This window comes from Cyprinus carpio, chromosome B20 (genome assembly GCF_018340385.1).
Source record: "Cyprinus carpio isolate SPL01 chromosome B20, ASM1834038v1, whole genome shotgun sequence".
Classification (NCBI taxonomy): Eukaryota; Metazoa; Chordata; class Actinopteri; order Cypriniformes; family Cyprinidae; genus Cyprinus; species Cyprinus carpio.
This window is the reverse complement of record NC_056616.1, coordinates 10304136-10319771: the sequence shown is the minus strand read 5'-3', so window position 1 is coordinate 10319771 and position 15636 is coordinate 10304136. Positions and strand designations below refer to the sequence as shown.

The 15636-nt window shown below is 39.3% G+C and overlaps 1 protein-coding gene across 1 annotated transcript in view; it reads right to left on the bottom strand.

Moving 5' to 3' along the window:
* The window catches only part of LOC109104203 (adenylate cyclase type 1-like), a 46225-nt gene extending 39513 nt beyond the window's left edge, over positions 1 to 6712 (bottom strand). Inside the window, exons 1-2 of the mRNA XM_042746732.1 lie at positions 5519 to 6712; positions 420 to 569 (exon numbers count right to left, since the gene is read on the bottom strand). Coding sequence (XP_042602666.1) covers positions 420 to 569; positions 5519 to 6136 — 768 coding nt within the window. The 5' untranslated portion in view covers positions 6137 to 6712. The remainder of the gene's footprint in view (positions 1 to 419; positions 570 to 5518) is intronic.
* Positions 6713 to 15636: the final 8924 nt, after the last annotated feature.

The window sequence follows — 15636 nt, the reverse complement described above, 5'->3', positions numbered from 1 at the left end:
GTGAGAAACTAAAAAGGATATATAATGATTTCACGTTGACTTAGAAGTTTACATTTGCAGCTAGTAAGCCAAATAAAAATGCTAAGCCATTACTCACACTCAGTAGCGTTGAGAGCTTGTTCTGAGGGGCTTTTGGTGGGCTGTAATGGCATTAAAGTTGCATACAGCCTGAATACCAACTAAGTCAAGCACCTGACCTTAGATCCGATCTCACAACTGTTTTGTGTGTCTTAACATACATGCATCTGTGTGTGCGTGTAGTAGTGGGGGTGGGGAATGAAAGCAATCTTGCAAGGTAAATTACCTGTCAAACCTGCAACTTTAACTTGTGGGAGAAAATAAAACAGCTGATCATTTCATTGAAAACATGCAGCTGTTCGTTTGCGTGTATGTCAGCGCATGTGTCGTGAAAGTCTGACCTGTTTCTCATTCTCATCCTCTAGTTGCAGGCGCTGTTGGATGCAGTTTCTGGCTTGTAGGAAGGCCTTCCTCTGGGCACGCTCAGTAAGGACTCGCACAAACACACCCGACAGATTCACGCTGACCAGCAACACTGCATTTGCTACCAGCTACGAACACAGAGAGAGAAAAAATAACAGGGTTTGTGTGACCATCTCTGTTTATCTGACCATGCTGAAGGATTCTGACATTTAAACAACATTCAGCAACTGAATATGAACTTTAAGTGATTAGGAGTGGCGTACTGGTAAGTGTGTGTGTGTGTGTGTGTGTGTGTGTGTGTGTGTGTGTGTGTGTGTGTGTGTGTGTGTGTGTGTGTGTGTGTGTGTGTGAAAAATGGGGGCAAAGAGCGAAACTAGCTTGAAGGAGAGACAGAAACAGACGCCGAGAACGAGGGCAGCAGGTTCTTTTTTTTCAATCTATCCTGAGATGATAAACTCGAGTGCGGAGACGGACACAAACCCCCCACGCTAGATAGCCTGAGAATCTCTACAGATTAGCTTCTGTGACCAAAAGAATCAGCAATTGCCTGGCTTTTGAGACACATCACTTCAAACGGGTGCTTATTAAAGGCTTTGTATTGTTCATTCATAGAGCAACAGAAAATTAGATCACCTAGAATCCCTTCAATTGGTCTATGCATTCTTTTAAAGGGCTCATATGACATTGCTAAAAATAACATTATTTGGTGTATTTGGTGTAATAAAATGTGTTTATGCGGTTTAAGGTTGAAAAACTAATTATTTTCCACATACTGTACATTATTGTTTCTCCTCTATGCCCCGCCTTTCTGAACCGATTTTTACAAAGCTCATTGTTCTGAAAAGCAAGGTGTGCTCTGATTGGCCAGCTATCCAGTGCGTTGTGATTAGCCGAATGCAAATCCTTTAAATATGAAAACGTACTTACAGGCTGTGAGTCAGCATTATTTATCAGAACACTGGTATTTTAGGCTACTCTCCCAGGAAACAGACCTTGTCCTCAGTAAAATGTGCTGCACATATCTGAATAATTAGTTTGAACTGTTCTGGAACAGTGTTATAAATACAACTTAACCACTGATTTAGTTGTGTCCTCTTTTGGAAGGCAAAACAAAGTAGTTTCGCTTTCACAACGAAATACACAGCATCTCCATGACATGGCGGCGGCTACAACAATACTACAGCAAGAATAAAAGTTATGCCTTCTTTCTTTGCATGAACATTTGGGCGGTGTTATGCAAATCTTCCCAAACAGTGATGTATAAATGTAGGGGTGTGTTAGAACGAGCAGTTTTAGGAGGGCGTGGACGAGTCTTAACTTTTATAAAGAATATCTCTTTGGGTTTGAGCCTTTAGTCTTTGCAACTTTAGGGATCTTATCTATTCTCAAACAGCTTATAACACTTCAAAGGGAAAGGCCCTTTGTAAATGAAAATGAAGGCCATTTGCTAAAAAGCACAAAGCAGTGACATTATTACAAGTCCTTAGCAAGGTTATGAGGTTTACAAATTAGCTAACAAGTCTAATAAGCAAAAAAGAAATAAGAAATATGAGATGAAATATGAAAAATATAAACTCAGAATTTAAACTTACTTTCTTTTTTTCCCCTCAGAATTCTGAGCTTACATTTCGTAATTCAGGCCCTGTTTCCACTAGTGTTTTGTTTCAAAACAGCGTTTTAAAATGAAAAAGATCCTCGTCTACACTGGCGTTTTGACTTCTTTTCAGAAACTGTCTCCGTCCACACTACACAACCGAAAACACATGTCACATGACCATTCGTGCCAGTAAAACAATGAGCATGATGTTATTGTTTACACGGTCGTCAAGGATATGCAAAGTGAATGTCGGTAACCATGCCATTGGTTTTCAAAATTCTCAGTTTTGGTCAGTTTACAGTGAAACACAACCCCAAAGTTCTCAAACTAAAACAGTGTCTGCAGCGTTTCTTAAAAAATCTCCGTTTTCGAGGTTCGAAAACACCAGAGTAGTGTAAACGACAGGCGTAACCGTAGCAAAATGTATGTTTTAAAAAGAAAACGCACTAGTGTAAACGTACCCTCAGTGCTGTTGTTGGTTTAAAAAAAGGTAATTGCAAATATTTTATCTCATAATCCTGACAATTGCGAATTTATATCTTAAAATGCAGAATTTTTTTCTTAAAATTGAGAATTCTGAGTTTATACCTTGTATTTCTGCAATTATATCTTGCAATTCAAAGTTTTTATCTCACAATTCTGAGTTTATATTTCACATTTCTGCATTTATATCGTGCAATTCTGAGATTATAAATCACAATTTTATTTATATCTTGCAATTCTGAGATTATATCTCACAGTTTATATCTTGCAATTGAGTTTATATCTCACAATTCTGCATTTATATCTTGCAATTCTGAGTTTATATCTCACCTTTCTGTTTTTATTTCTTGCAATTCTAAGTTTATATCTCACAATTCTGCATTTATATCTTGAAATTCTGAGTTTATTTCTCACAATTCTGTTTATTATACCTTACAATTCTGAGTTTAGAGCCTATATCTCACAATTCTGTTTATATCTGACAATTTTGTTTATATCTTGCAATTCTGCATTTATATCTTGCAATTCTAAGTTTATATCTCACAATTCTCCTCAGAATTTATTTATTTTTTATCCAGAAAAAACAGAACTGTGAGCTAAAAAGTCTAGAAAGAATATCATTTTATTTATTTATTTTTTATCCAGTGGTAGAAACAATCTTCCATAGTGGCGGGTTTAATAATTGGTTTTAGCTATTGATTGGTTATCACTAATCAAGGATTTAAAGTCATGTTATTGGCTTATAGACGGCTGACCGTCCTGTATTTTAATGCTTGATGTCCATCAAGGTTACATTGTGACAGTCTGAGTGAGAGGTTGTGAAAAAAAACCTCATTAACTCAGCATGTGAACGGTGACACTTGTGTCTAGATGTGAAGTGCTCTTGAAGTTTGGAGAGCAATAATGAAATACTGTATATGCTGTGTGCTGTGCGATGCTGTTGTTTTAATGTGAAGTGGTGTGCTGATATTTTTAGATCAGGTGTTTTTAATGAGTTTATGTTGATCCTCTTTGGAGCATTTTGATTGGATTTTAGGCACTCTACCAGTCTTTTCGATGAAACCAAGGCTTAGTACAAGTTAGTAGGTTACCAAATCTAGTCCCTGTTCTCACAGGTTTGGTTTTTGATGATGGAAGCTGCAATTCCTGTGTGAGCATTTGTCACAAACATCATTTAGCATCCAGCAAAGATGTAGTGAGACTTGTGAAACTGTCACAGCATTCGGTAAATCAGAAGAGTAGAGGTTATAAGCTGAACTGAAATGTGTCATTTTGTCAGTCTGACAGATTAAATGAAAGGTCAGTGCATACAAATACTCTCCATATTAAGATTAATATCTTGCTCTGTTTACAGCCTCACTCCTTTCATTTGATCTTTCTTGTTCTGTTTAAATTTACGCTGTTTAATATCTCAGAAACACCACTGATGTATGTATAACAATAACAGTAGTGATATTGAAATTAGCCTCTTATTTTCATGTTAATTTCTTTAATTATGTTTCTCTAACCTAATCAAAACTCACTTTTGTTAGTGGAGCCTTATCCCTCTGTGACTGTATCTTTTTCTGTAATGTTGTTTCTGTTTTGAATCAATTTGACTTCAGCAAAAACACATAGCAAACATAAACAGCTTTCAAAAATTGAGGTTCTGTCATTATTTACTCTCTCATGTTATTTTAAACATGTGCACTTTATTTGTTCTGTGGAACACAAAAGAAGATACAGTATTTTAAAGAATGTAGATAATCAAATATTTTGTTACCACTGACTTCCATTGTACAGACATTTTCCAGAATGTATTTTATCTTCCATAGAAGAAAAAAAAGCAATGTTTTGGAATGACATACAGTATGGATGGATGATGACAGATGTGTATTTATTTATATTTTTTTGTGAATTTTCTCTTTAAGTATCAGCCTGATGCTTAAATGTGGGGTATTTTTTGAGCTATGAAAATGACCTAGAAAGATCTGTCTGAAAGGTCTGCATGAAGAAGTTAAACCCCAAATAGTATATTAAATGTTAAATGTGAAACAACATTTAAAATGTTTAGAAGTATTACAATGGCTTGTTAATAATTTTGTGGTAAAGGTAAATCTCTGTAGCTACACTCATGCATGCTGTTCCTGACCAATTTTTGTCTGGAACATACTGAACTGTATAAAACTCTTGCACATGTGATTCTTCTTAATTGTATTACTATTACACTGGCTGGAAGAAAATGAATTTAAGGGGAAAATTTATATATAGTCCCAGTTAGAGGAAAACTTTAAATGAAAACAATTTACAGCTTTATCACTGAAGCTATCTATTAATTCTGAATATAATTTTGTACACATTTTCATAAATCTCCAACTGGCCAAGCATGTAATTAATAGATAAATAAATAATTCAAAGGTTATTCCACTATTTGGTATTAGAGTCATTTTTTGTGTCAGGACAGAAAATAAAATTGCATGTCATCTCACAGTAAAATTCTGACAGCTAAAGCTGATGATGAACACATTTTAGTTTATAGTTTTATTACGCTAATTTTGGCACAGAAGCAATAAAATTAAATTTATTTTTATTTCATTTTTTTGTGTGTGTGGGGGGGTAAATTAATGTTGGAATTGATTTAAAATGGGCTTTTAAAATGTACACAATTCAGAATTATGTTGGCTAAACTACAATGATTTAATTGTAAACGTACACCTATTTTTGAATTAACCACTAACTGACTTTCTGTTTGATTTGTGTGGTTTATTTTTCATAAAATAAGCTCTGATAGGTTTCTGACTGACCGCTCTCTCTAGGAGCTGTCCATCCTCAGTAGTGCTGAAGTCAGACTGGCCTTTGCGCGCTCTTCACGCCACCTGTGTGCACGTGCAGTGCGTGCGCCCACAGCCCTCATGCTCCACCGAGCGCGCTAATCGCTAGTGCATCACCTTATATGACGTGCCAAAAGCAATAAATATTTTTTTTTTTAGGGATGGAACGTGCAATGACACAACTTACCGGTGTCCACACGCGAGGTCTACGCGCCGTTAGCGATGTCGCCGTCACGATGAAATGCGACGCAGCCACAAGGATGCCGAACAAAACCGCCAAGAGCGTCCTGACCGGTAGCAGAGAGTAGGCAACGAAAGTAACGAGCATCAGCTGCCAGACCCCTTGCTCAGGTGTTGCGCTCGGTGCGTCAGGCCCCTGCGCGCCCTGCGTCCCGTGACCCAGCACGAGAGGAAATGGGCAACAGAGCAACGCGAACGTGAAGCTGAAAAGCAGCGCGAGTCGCGCGATCTGCTGCAGCTGCGTGACCTGCAGATATTTGACGTTGGTGACGATGAAGAGTGAGGTGAAGATGACGCAGTGGACCGGGTGCGAGCCCTTGGACACGGTGAAGCGCGAGCCGGCGGAGAGCAGCTCCACGAGCGCCAGCGCGGACGCGGCGAGGATGAGGATGGCCAGCGCTTTGAGCGTCGCGGTCTGCTCGAGCTTCAGGTTGTACTTCTGGAAGAGAGTCTCGAGCTCCTTGCAATCAAACTCGCGCTCGCACGCGCCGGCCAGGCAGCGACTTTTCCTCCGCCGCGTGCGGACTCTGGGAAACGGAACTTCGTCCATAGCGGGGCCATTCATACAGCCAGAGCTCTTCTTCACAAGCAGCGCATGTCTGGCACTTGTGGTCGCGGTCCTGGCGGGAACCGTCGCGCCTCAAGACGAGCTCGCGCGCACCGACCCCAGCGCGAGACTGTCTCTAATCCGCAGCACACGCCGCCACCATCCACAGGTTGGTGACTGTTGTAACGAGCGCCTCCTCTTTTCTCTTCCTCGCTCTCTCTCCTCCCTCCTCAGGGCGGTCTCCGGGGAACAGACCACCCGCTGCGTTTGCTCGGCCCCTGAAAGAGGTTAACATCGACCGCGCAGAGTCGGGACTCCCCTCTCCGCATCCCACAGCTGCATCTCGGCGCCGCGGCCGATCACGCATGCGCAATGTCAGCGCGAGATTGAGAACCCAGGCACGTCTCCCAGTCCTCAAAAAAGATAAGACAAGACAGCATCGCAGCTCTGACAGGGCTCGTCTAAAATGGGAAAACGGCGAGCAGTAGGGCAGCCTCCGTGTTTATGAAACGAGCGAACGATGTTTTCCTTTCGACTCGCTAAAGCCGAAATAACCCAGGAGAGTCTCTTCGCCGTGCGCCTATAAATAGCGCACTGATCAGTGGCCTTTTAATTAAGCACTTTAATTCAAGCTCGAGCCTTTGTTTGGAGTGCCGTTACCGATCCGGCGGCGGAGCAGGTGTTGCGGATTACAGATCGCATTCATCTTTTATTCTCGCGCATCTGCAGCTAAATTGATTACCGCCGGGTGCCTAAGTGGATTTTTACGTTGGGACAATGGGGTTGAGGAGGTGTGCCCGCTCCTCCATTCATGATGAGCTTCTTGTGTTCACTTGGCTGCTGTTAAATGGCCCGTCAAGAGAGCGCTCGAGTCCCCTCGGACCCTAAACCCAGAATAGAAGCAGACTCTGGGCGCTGTTAGGGCCCCTGACAACTTTCAAAACACATAAACATAAAGTTATTGCCATTTAGTTCGTTTCATTTATCTTATTGCTAGGATTGGTCACACAAAAAAACAACAAATTTCAGTCTAAGAAAATTGCGCATTCACGCCACAGCTAATAACAATACCGAAAAGTGATGGAAACACTTTCAGAGAGATTTTTTCAGGCTGATGGAAGGTTAACACATTGACAGCCAATCGAAATACATCCCAATTTAAAGTGTGCACTGTTAAAATAATAATAACGTTGTCTCCCGTTGGTGTGGATGTTCCATTTCTCGCTTCTCAGGACAAACCCAACTCCAAGTTCATTCTATAAATTTGTTACATTTGATGTGAAATAACATTTGAACTTTCATAGAGTTTTCTCAACAAATATTTTTGGCAAATTTGCACTTCATTCACATTCACTCTCTCTGTCATTGTTTTTTGTCAAAACTTTTGTATTTTTGTTTATTTTAGAATTTAACAATTGTATATATATATATGTATATATATATATATATATATATATATATATATATATATACATATACACACACACACACACACACACACACACACACACACACACATACTGTACATACATACATACAGTATTTGTGTGTTTAAATGCACAAATATATACTGATACCGATTATGGCCCATAAACACATAAGATCACAGCTTAAATAGTGGTCTTGTGGTTAAAACTGGAGAAAAGTTTCACAATTTTAAAATCACAGGAATGTGGTTTACTTTGTATAAGATTTCCAAAAGGCCAAGTTAAATCATGCAAAAAGTCAGTGGTTCCGCTGTCTATTCAGGGCCCTTAAATGTGTCCCAAATCATCAGAATCCCCTGAAGCAGACAAATAACCCAGAATCATCTTGTTTTAGTAGCTCAGGATCAGTAGGCATCAAAAAGACATCATTCAATCAAACCCTGACACCAAAGAGGAGGTTAGATGCGTTAAAATACTGAATTGTGTGTGGGTTGTGTGGCAAGGGAGCATGCTTGTATTATTTATGAGCACTTGATTAAACACGACTGCAGCTTGTGCTATAGTGAGTATGATCTGTAACTTTATATCCATCTGGCTGCTCTCCAGATTTATTGTGAAGAAGCTGTTTATGCTCAGTAAATACATTTCACATAAGCCGAGCTGGCACTCAACAGAGCGGTAACTGTCATAACTATCACAATACATAACCGTTAGCACCTCTGAGGGATCCATGAATCTCATAAATGCGATAATTAAAGGCTGACATCAAATCAAGCTTTCGAGAGACTTGCAAGTGAAGTACACTTACAATTTATGACATGAGGCCTCCTTCATTGGCATTGACTTGCAGACTGACGGGGCGGTTAGAAGTTATTTTAGTCACTTACTCAAAAGCGCTTTCAGTTCATGTGTATTTTTGGAGTATCTTGCTTGTATGGCCTGCTTTTGATCGCACAGCATGCAGCAGATGCCCTTGATGGCTGCTAGAGTTGTCCAAGCGTTTATCCTCATGAAAATTCTGTCAACATTATGAATTAAATCTAAACCCCTACTGTGCCTTTTCAGCTTATCAGGTATCGCTGATTTGTTCATCTAATCTATTTTAGACTGCTTTCATTTACTGTTGCAAAAACTATCTTTCAGTTTATTTTTACCTGCTACTTTTAAACTTGTTAATTTAATGGAATCTATATATTGATCTGTACTTGTGACTGATTTATTTTGTTCACTATATTGCACCTTTTACGCTTGTGTATTTTTTGTTCGCTTTTTGCTTTACTTTGTTTGAGTGATTGATTTTTTGAAAGATTTATTGATTCTCTGTCCATGTCTCACACATATTTATCTGATGAAAAATATTTCCAACTAAATGTGAATAGTGTAATTAAAGTGAACCAACAGAAGGAACCAGCATTTAAATTTTCAAAGTACTCTCTAACGTACAATGAAATTATCATAAAACATGCATATGATAAAATAGCTATTTTTGGGGGGCAACAGGTCAGTCACATTTGGCTCTTTCTGTTTTTTATCCATTGATTTACTCATCAGTCCAAGTTTGTTGACATGGGGGATAATCAGAAACATTGTCTTGAGGGGGGTCCAAAAACATGGTTTTACATAAGGGGTTCAACCTTACAATTGAAATTATTCTGGGGCCTGTGCGACTGTGTCAGACACTGTAAAATCTTTTGCATGTATCTAAAACAGAATTAGGTTTCACAATGTTGTTGCTTTACTGTTGCAATGTAGTGTACTCAAACACAGTTCACAGTTCAAAGTTGCTGTTTTTTTTATTCAGATGCATGCATTAAATTGCTCAAACATGAAAGTAAAAACATTAATAATGTTACAAAACATTTCTATTTCAAATAAAAGTTGTTTTGAACTTTCTATTTATCCAAAAATCCGGAATATTCTATTGGAATGATTTCTGAAGGATCATGCGACACTGAAGACCAGAGTAATGACTGCTGAAAATTCAGCTTTTACAGGAATAAATTATATTTTAAAATATATTAAAATATAAAACATTTAAAATTTTAAGAATATTTAACAATATTACTGTTTAACCTGTATTTTTAATCAAATAAATGCAGCCTTGGCAAGCATAAAAAAATATATTTTTTAAATCTTTAAAAAAAAATAAAACATTAAAATATCTTAGCTCCAAGCTTTTGTAATTTTTAGTTGTACTTTAGTAATGTAATGTTATTTCAGGTTATCAGAACAGTAGTTTTTATTGATACATGTTTAAATTAATAAAAATTTTGAATATCCTATTTCAATTTGCAATTTTTATCATGTGATATGCTAATTTTGTAAAATTAAGATGTGCTCTTGTCAAAAGGCAAAAAAATATGACTTTTGAACACTGCTCTCAATGTGGCTTGATTGAATGCAGATTGCATTTGAACAATTAACTAAGGAATTACCGCAAAGAGACAGTCCATAAAATAGAACATATGATAGATGACATTTTATATTAGACAACAATTACCCGTTTTGCAGAACAGATGTTTCAGGGCCATGGTTTCCATGGCCATATGAAATTTTCTCCATCACATTTGTCATATTTATTGTCCCTGACTAGACAAAAGACACTGCATATTTGCGAAACCTTTGTTGGTGATGTTACACCACTTCGCCCCTCTTGTACGAGAGAGTAAGACTCAGCTAATGCTCATGTCACCGTGCCAGTCTTAGACGCAGCAGGAGCTAAAAATGGACAGATAAGCAAGGGGGTGGGGAAAGACGCAGCAAAAAAAGAGAAGCGGGAGAGAGGTCCCCTGCTTCTACACCATCCTGTTTTCACAGATTAGCTTTTTATTGATCTACCTCTCACCTGCTCCCTCTCTCAATTTCTCCCGAACATGCTCTCTTTGAGCACAGCTACCTAGTGGTGGCAGCGGCCCTGCATTTTTAACATCTACATGCGCTCACACACACGTATGCTAACACATTTTTCCTTTTCATCTGTGTGTATTCCTCTCTGCCAGGCCCTTTGTGAGTAGAGAGACTCTAAGAATAGCAGTCAATCAGATGAACACCTCAGAACGTCTGCTTCCAAAGGAGTTCTGCCGCACGTGTTTGTGTGTGCGCGCGTCTCGGAGTAAGAGAGACAGCAGAGAAATGAGAACAGACAGCTTTACACGCACCAGTCTCCTTGCATTATATTTGGATAGTAACAACACACATACATACGCACATGTACGCTCAAACAAAACAGATATGCACACGCAATGACAGCTTGCAGTTTGGAACCTCCGTTCCACCTCCTGGTTGGTGGGCAGGGGTTGCGTTTCCATAGTAACAGAAAAAGGGAGCTCCCCAGGCCCCTCCTATGTGCACAAGTGCTGTAAGTTCACCACGGATGCAACTGTGTAAATATTTTCTCGCAATGGTGAGACGTTTTTGTGAATAACCCAAAAAAGACAAATAATATGCTGTGAATTACAAAACCGCAATTACGATATGACATTTATTGTGGGTATTGCGAAGTATACACAAACGCTAAAGCGAACCAGTCGCAATTTTCCAAAATGTCAAAAATAACTTTTAAAGCACCTTAATAAAAGGGTCAGATGACCCAGAAACTTCCTGCTGGTTTCCTGTGACCAGACACAGGTCACTTCCTATTCTGAAGCTGGGTGAAAATGTCTGATTCGGGGATGAGTCACGCAGTGCTTGCCCTTTATAGAACATACGCACACCAACTCATATACTCACAGCTAATGAGTTACCTAGCAAAGATGTTATATTTTGTGTGTTGATAATCCTGACTAAGCTGATTTGCTGGCCTAGGGCATTGCTAGGATGTTTGTTGTTGCTAGGGTATTTCTACGATGTTGGTTAGTATTAGGGCATCACTAGAGGGTTTATAACTGTTCTGAGTCGTCCTATGGCACTTATAGGGTGTGGGTGGTTGTTAAGTCATTGCTGGGGTTTGGTAGTGTGTTTTGAGTGGTTGTTGGGGCAGTTATAGGGTGTTGGTGGTTAAGGCATTGCTGGGGTATAGTATGTTTTGGGTGGTTGTTTGGGCTTTTATAGGGTGCTGGTGGTTGGTAAGGCATTGCTAGGGGTTTGGTAGTATGTTTTGCGTGGTTGTTAGGGCATTGCTATAGTTTTGGTTATTATTAGGGCATCACTTGGGGTTTGCAAGTGTGTTCTGGATGGTTGCTAGGGGTTTGGTAGTGTGTTGGTTTGTTGCTAAGGTATTGCTTGGGGTTTGATAGTATGTTTTGGTTAGTTGTTAGGGCATTTCTAGGATGTTGGATATTATTATGGCATCACTAGGGGTTTACAACTATGGGTGGTTGCTATGCCACAATGTGTTGGTGGTTGTTAGGGCATTGCTTGGGGTTTGGTAGTATGTTTTAGGTGGTTGCTAGGGTATTTTTACAATGTTGGTTATTATTAGAGCATCATTGAGGTTTGCAAGTGTGTTCTGGATGGTTACTGGGGTTTGGTAGTGTGCTGGTGGTTGTTAGGGCATTGCCAGGGGTTTGGCAGTGTGTTTTGAATGGTTACCAGGGCATTTCTATGGTGTTGGTTGTTGTTAGACTATCACACAGGGTTTACTAGTGTGGTCTTGGTGGTTGCTATGGCATTTATAGAGTGTCAGAGACTGTTAGGGCATTACTAGGGTTTTGTAGTGCATTTGGGTGGTTGCTATGGTGTTTCTATGTTATTGGTTGTTCTTTTAGTGTGTCTTTGATTATTAGGGCATTGTATAGGTTTTGTGTATGTATTCTGGGTGGTCACTAGGTCATTGATATGTGGTTTCTGGGTGGCTGATAGGGCATTGCTAGGGGTTTGGTAGTATGTTTTGGGTGCGGTTATTATGGCATTTTTACATTGTTTATTGTTAGGGCATCACTTTGGGATTGCAAGTGTGCTCTGGGTGGTAGATATGACATTTATAGGGTGTTGGTAGTTGTTAGGCATTGCTAGGGGTTTGGTAGGGTGTTCGGGGTGGTTGCTATGGGCATTTCTATTGTGTTTGTGGTTATCAGGGCATTGTCACAGGTTTGCTAGTGTGTTTCATGTGGTTGCTAGGCCATTGATAGGTGGTTGTTATGCAATTACAGGGCATTACTAGGATGTTGGTGGCATTAGGGCATGGCATTTGCTAATGTTTTCTAGGGGGTCACAAGGCCACTGTTAGCTGATTTCTATGGTTTCTGAGTGGTTGTTAGGGCATTACTAGGGGGTTGTAGTAGGTTTGGGTGGTTGCTAGGGTGTTTCTAGAGTGTTGGTGGCTATTAGGGCGGTGATTTTGCCAAGTAAGACATGTTTCTGGATCAACATCATTTGATGATCCTCGATCAACATTATTGTTCAAAAATATAGACTTAACCCAACCCCTACCCCTAAACCTAACCCTACCAATAATTTATTCCTAAAATCAGTGGGTAATGATAGCTGATAAGCAAGGGTGTAGAAGCACCTAACCTTGATTGTAAGCCTAAGACAGATATTTCCTGAAAATCTCAATTCTGATTGGTTGATTGGAATGTTGATCCAGGAACATGTTGTACTTGGTGAACGCTCACCTAGGGCATACTTACACAGCCAAGCAAGGTAGCTGACCGGTCTCTCAGCCTGACTAGCCCAAAAGTGCACAAAACTGCTCTCAGACAAACCTGTTTAGGCTGGGAGACCATCAAACAAGCAAACCATGTTAGGCGGGTGTTGTTCATTACATAGTGAAAGTAAAATCCATGGATGAATTAGCTTCCTCAGCTCTTATTTGCATGTGAGCACTTAGGAGCTGGTGGGTTTGTTCTCCAGGGACATATTTCACTGTGAGTGTTGATTTGTGTTATAATGTGTTTGCAGCCCCACAAGAGACATCAGCTAGTCCTTGCTGAGAAGATCAGAAACATGACCCATAATCTCGCACTTTAGCCACCTACAAGCCACGGCTAAGGCATACACTCCACCCACACAGCAAGGACATTTATCACTCCACAACTTTTCCAAAGGGACGATGAATAGATTTAATCTTTGTATATTCACCATTTGCTAATTCCCTTGTTCTACACGGTGTCACTCTACACTCACTATAATGATTTTTCTTTATTATCATCCAGCTTGTATGCCACCTCCACTTTAAGTGAATCTCACAAGGGTACTTTGAGACAAATTGCCAGACATCAAACAGCAATTAAAAGTTTTTATTGAGTTTTTAATTTTATGTTGATGGGAAATGTAGGAAGTTTATTATTGCTGCGTTCCATTCAATTCAGATGTGGGATATTTATACTTGAGATAGCTGACTTACAGGTATATAAAGAAACAAAATAGTTATGCTAGCATTTGTTTTGCAGGTACAGTTATCAGCAGGGAGGCCTCTGTAAACACTGGCTAAAAAGGGTTTTATTATCTTGAAATCTAGGGACTTTGACTCATTGATGCATTTTATTTGTTTAAAGGTTAATGATTATCAGTAATTGTGTACATCCTGAATTCCGCTTTCTTTCATGTGCCAAAATACAAAAAAAAAAAAAAAAAACTGGATGAGAAACTGGCACAACTTGGACCAAGTTGGAAATGTGAACAATAATAAAATAATAAAATAGCATAATGAGAATCCTCTCTGGTTCAAAATGACTGGAACACAACATAAGGGTTAAGAAATGTACAAAAATACAAAAGTAAAGTTATTACCTGCAGTGTTGCTTGCAATTTCAGAAGCATTTAGTAGAGCTGCGTGTGCTGTTGATTTTGACACATTTATTAGCGTGCAGTGCTAACAGGCCTGAAGCTCTTCACTGACCTGTTCTCCATAACACTCAGCAGTAGCCAGCAGCATTGGCGGCACGGATAAAAAGGCATAGTCTGGATAACCAGCTGTATGTTTTAGTCCAGTAACTGAACTATTTATAAACTTTCTACTAGAATCTACTGGCACCATTTTCTGTACTCCTTTTATCATTCAAAAGGAATCTTATAATAGTGTTAAGTGTATATCGCTTAAGGAAGACACAGTGAGTATCCATGTTTACTTTTGATTTCATATTCAGCTGCATTCCAGGAAGCAAATTAATTCAGACAGGAGAACAAATGTTGAAAAAGCATTCTTTCGAAAGGCAAAAAATACAGAAAGAAAGAACAGAGGTGGATTGAAAATTTAATCCCCAAAGAAATGGAAATGAATTTAATTCTTAGATCCTTTAGGTTTTCAATAAACAGACAAGGGAAAACCTGTCTTCAGTGGGATTTGGGATTAGAGACACCCTAATGGAGTGGTTGATTCAAGCAAGAAGAAATCATTGACTCCAGGTTTATCATCAATAAGAGACCTCAGCCACACATCACTGAGATGATAATGAAAGTAGCAGCTGAGGTGAAGATCTGTGAAAGGGCACTTTGTCTAAACAAATTCTTTTATGGATTTAACTTTATGAATAGCTTTATTGCACTGATGCTTAAAGACAAAGCAGATGCTGCTGAAGTCATTCATTGCACTGAGCAAATGTGTTGAAATTAACTAGGCTAATTAGATTAATAAACAAATCTATGAACAAAATGTGAGCAGTGCTTCCGGTGCAAAAACTGCCACCGCAGTGTTGGAATTTTCCACTGTTCAGTGCTTTTTTTAAAAATCACATCTCCTGATATTCTGGAGATAAGAGCTGGGCTTGTTAGGACATTTCTAGGTATTGACTTGTTAAGGCATTACTAGGGGTTTGTTAGTGTGTTTTGGGTGGTTGCTATGGCGTTTCTAAGGTATTGACAGACATTAAGGCATTACTAGGGGTTTGTTAGTGTGTTTTGGGTGGTTGCTATGGCGTTTCTAAGGTATTGACTCTTGTTAAGGCATTACTAGGGGCTTGTTAGTGTGTTTTGGGTGGTTGCTGTGGCGCTTCTAAGGTACTGACTCTTGTTAAGGCATTACTAGGGGTTTGTTAGTGTGTTTTGGGTGGTTGCTATGGCATTTCTAAGGTATTGACTCTTGTTAAGGCATTACTAGGGGTTTGTTAGTGTGTTTTGGGTGGTTGCTATGGCATTTCTAAGGTATTGACTCTTGTTAAGGCATTACTAGGGGTTTGTTAGTGTGTTTTGGGTGGTTGCTATGGCGTTTCT